This window comes from Arachis ipaensis, chromosome B07 (assembly GCF_000816755.2).
Source record: "Arachis ipaensis cultivar K30076 chromosome B07, Araip1.1, whole genome shotgun sequence".
Lineage (NCBI taxonomy): Eukaryota > Viridiplantae > Streptophyta > Magnoliopsida > Fabales > Fabaceae > Arachis > Arachis ipaensis.
This window is the reverse complement of record NC_029791.2, coordinates 24,520,338-24,523,314: the sequence shown is the minus strand read 5'-3', so window position 1 is coordinate 24,523,314 and position 2,977 is coordinate 24,520,338. Positions and strand designations below refer to the sequence as shown.

At 37.3% G+C, this 2,977-nt stretch overlaps 1 protein-coding gene across 1 annotated transcript in view; it reads left to right on the top strand.

Annotated features, from left to right (window-relative positions):
* LOC110264525 (probable transcription factor PosF21) overlaps positions 1-2,977 on the top strand; it is a 22,938-nt gene that overhangs the window by 6,431 nt on the left and 13,530 nt on the right. Inside the window, exon 5 of the mRNA XM_021106683.1 lies at positions 91-228. Coding sequence (XP_020962342.1) covers positions 91-228 — 138 coding nt within the window. The remainder of the gene's footprint in view (positions 1-90; positions 229-2,977) is intronic.

Genomic DNA, 2,977 nt, shown 5'->3' with positions numbered 1-2,977 from the left:
TCTATATATTAAATTTTAAAATGCAAATATATGTTAGTCTCTAAATTACAAATATATATAAGTTAAAAATGATTGTGTTTTAATTCCCAGCTTCGATTGAAAAGAACAAAGGGGAAGTTGAGAGGCTGAGAGGACTGCAATTGAAATTAGCAGATGAAGCAAAGCAGGCAAGGGTGTTGCTCCCTTCATCTGGCTTTGGACCATTCATTCGCAACAATTCAATTCAAGGTTAGAATTTTTCCATGTGATTCTTTATTAATGCTATAATACATACTTATAATTTCACAAAACGTCTCATGTAATTTTCACTTCATCAATTTTTATTTTTCTTTTTTAGTAATTTGTTTTCTTCTTTCTCATTTAAACTTAATTTTATGTCGTGTTCAAAGAAAATTCAAAAAATATCTAATATTATAATATTTCTTCTATTTTATTTGAAGGATTAAAGACATAATTTGAAATATTTATAACGATCAAAATTTGGAATGAATAAAAAAAATTAATAGAAATGTAAGACTAAAGAATTATTATCAATCCTAATTTTAATCTTAATCCTATATCTGTAGTTTGATTTAATTTATATTTTAGGATAATTTATTAAAATAAAATGTTTAAAATCACATTTTACTATATTATAACTTTTTCAAACCGAAGACACAATTGCAAATTTTACTATTCTATAAAAATCGTAACTCGCACCAGCGAATTAGTATCAGCGGATTAGGGATGAACGTAAATTATTACTGATAACCGCGATTTATGTTGAAGAAGGTGTAACCAAAAACTACTATAGGCAGCAGCGGTTTTTGAAGGAAGAAATTTGTACATAAATCACTATAGACGGTAGCGGTTTATGTGTGGTTTGTGGTTACGTTTCTTGTCTATATATATCCCTCTAAGACAATAAGGTAGTAGTGGAGTGTCATTTTCCACAAATGGATGGTGAGGAGAGTTTCCTAACTCTAGTGCATTGCTTTGGTAAAATGCAGAAAAGCAAAAGGCACAATGTTAAATTTATGGATAGGGAAACCGCTTAGCGTTTTTATCCGGTCATCAAGTACATTGGCCGATATAAAAAGCAGCATATTACAGAAGTTGAGGGTGTATAGGATAAAGTGGGTAAAAAAATTGTTCTACAAGATATCTATTGCTGTTGTGTCAAGCAGTGTGAACTATGAAACATTTGTGGTAAGGTCCGATGAAGATAAGTAGGTCTTGTTTCATTGTAGGCGAATTTTTTCCGAAGTTAGAATACCTGAATTATTTCCCAAGTTGGAAGATGGCATCGACAGCTCTGGGGCATCAACGCCGAATCCTCACTCGACGATGATGGGGTGCCTCAATGTGGATGTCTGTGGTAGCACCTGCTTGTCTATTGGTTGATCCACTATGTGTTGTAGTTGGTACTGCTAGTTTACCTCGGTGTGTTCCTGATTTTGCAGTTGAGTCTGGATCGGATCGAGTTGAAAATGCGATGCGAGAGGATGATTCGAACGATGAGCCAGTCGACATTGTTGGGGACAGTGATGACGATACTCTGAGCAGTTCACCTATACCCCATGGGCAATTGAGTTCCAGCACACAGCAACATCTTCCATATTTATCGACCTTGAACTTGAAAGCCATAGGCCAACAGTCGGGAGTCGATGCAACTGCTCTAACATAATTTCAGATTGGCCAATCTTTTCAAAGTAAGGAGGAAGCTGTGATGAGTGTAAAGAATTACAACATCTTCCACATTTATCGTATCACGCCCCGGCAAAGGAAGAGCACTTGGGAAGTGCGGAGGTACAACGGACTGCACACGTGCTTGGCCACATCGATATCAAGCGATCATAAGCAGCTTGATCATAATGTCATATGTGCGAGGATCTTTCTGTTGGTTAGAGTTGATGCATTATTTACGATAAATGTGTTGCAAAAAGCTACTGAGGCAACCTATGGATTCACCCCTAGCTATAGGAAGGTCTGGATGGCGAAGCAGAAGACAGTAGCACAGATCTACGGCAACTGGGAGGAGTCTTACAGCGAGTTGCCCTGTTGGATCCTTGGGGTGACATCCACCATAGAGGGTACCATTGCTCTGTTGAAAACCTTTCCTATTAGAGTTGGTGATCAGGTTGATGAATCAACCGTCTACTTTCATCATATTTTTTGGTCATTTTCTCCCTGTATTGAGGCTTTTCGACACTGCAAGCTGCTAGTCAGCATCGACGGTGCTCACTTGTATGGAAAGTATGGAGCAACTTTGCTGCTAGCAATTGCTCAAGACGGTGGCAGCTCGCCGAATAACTCCTGAAACCATTCCCAAGCTGGTTGGCCACCCTCCATGAAATTTTCGAACTCAGCTAGGCACCGACTAACGGCCTTCCCATCGACAGGCAACCCAAGCTGATACGCCACATCTTGCAGCGTGATGGTGCACTCTCCGAAAGACATATGAAAAGTGTGCGTCTCGGGACGCCACCTCTCAATGAATGCACTGACCATAGGCTCATCCAACCAGAATCAACAACTGTTCAGCCTGGCCAAGTAGTACAAACCAACCCTCTCTAAATAAGGTATGATCTGTTCATGCATAAGCATATTCTGTTGTCGCCGAACGCTGTAGATACACCTAGTAGACTATACCATTATACCATGTAGTAAAAATAACCACAACGCAATTAAATTCTACTTGATACACGCATAAATCCTAAATAATTAAATAATTATAAATAACCACAACGCATAAACACTAAATATTTAAAAATAATTCTACTTGATACACGCATAAAATTAAATAACATCTGCAGCCTCCCTAATTACAAAAACAGAACAAAGTCTAATACTTCATCTGCATTAAATCTTACATCCTAAACTATAAATATTAAGGTATGATATTGTCCATGTCCTGTACACTATATACTGCATTCTATATTCTAAAGTCTAATACTAAACTATAATATTAAATTATATATTTTATTTTTCATACCCT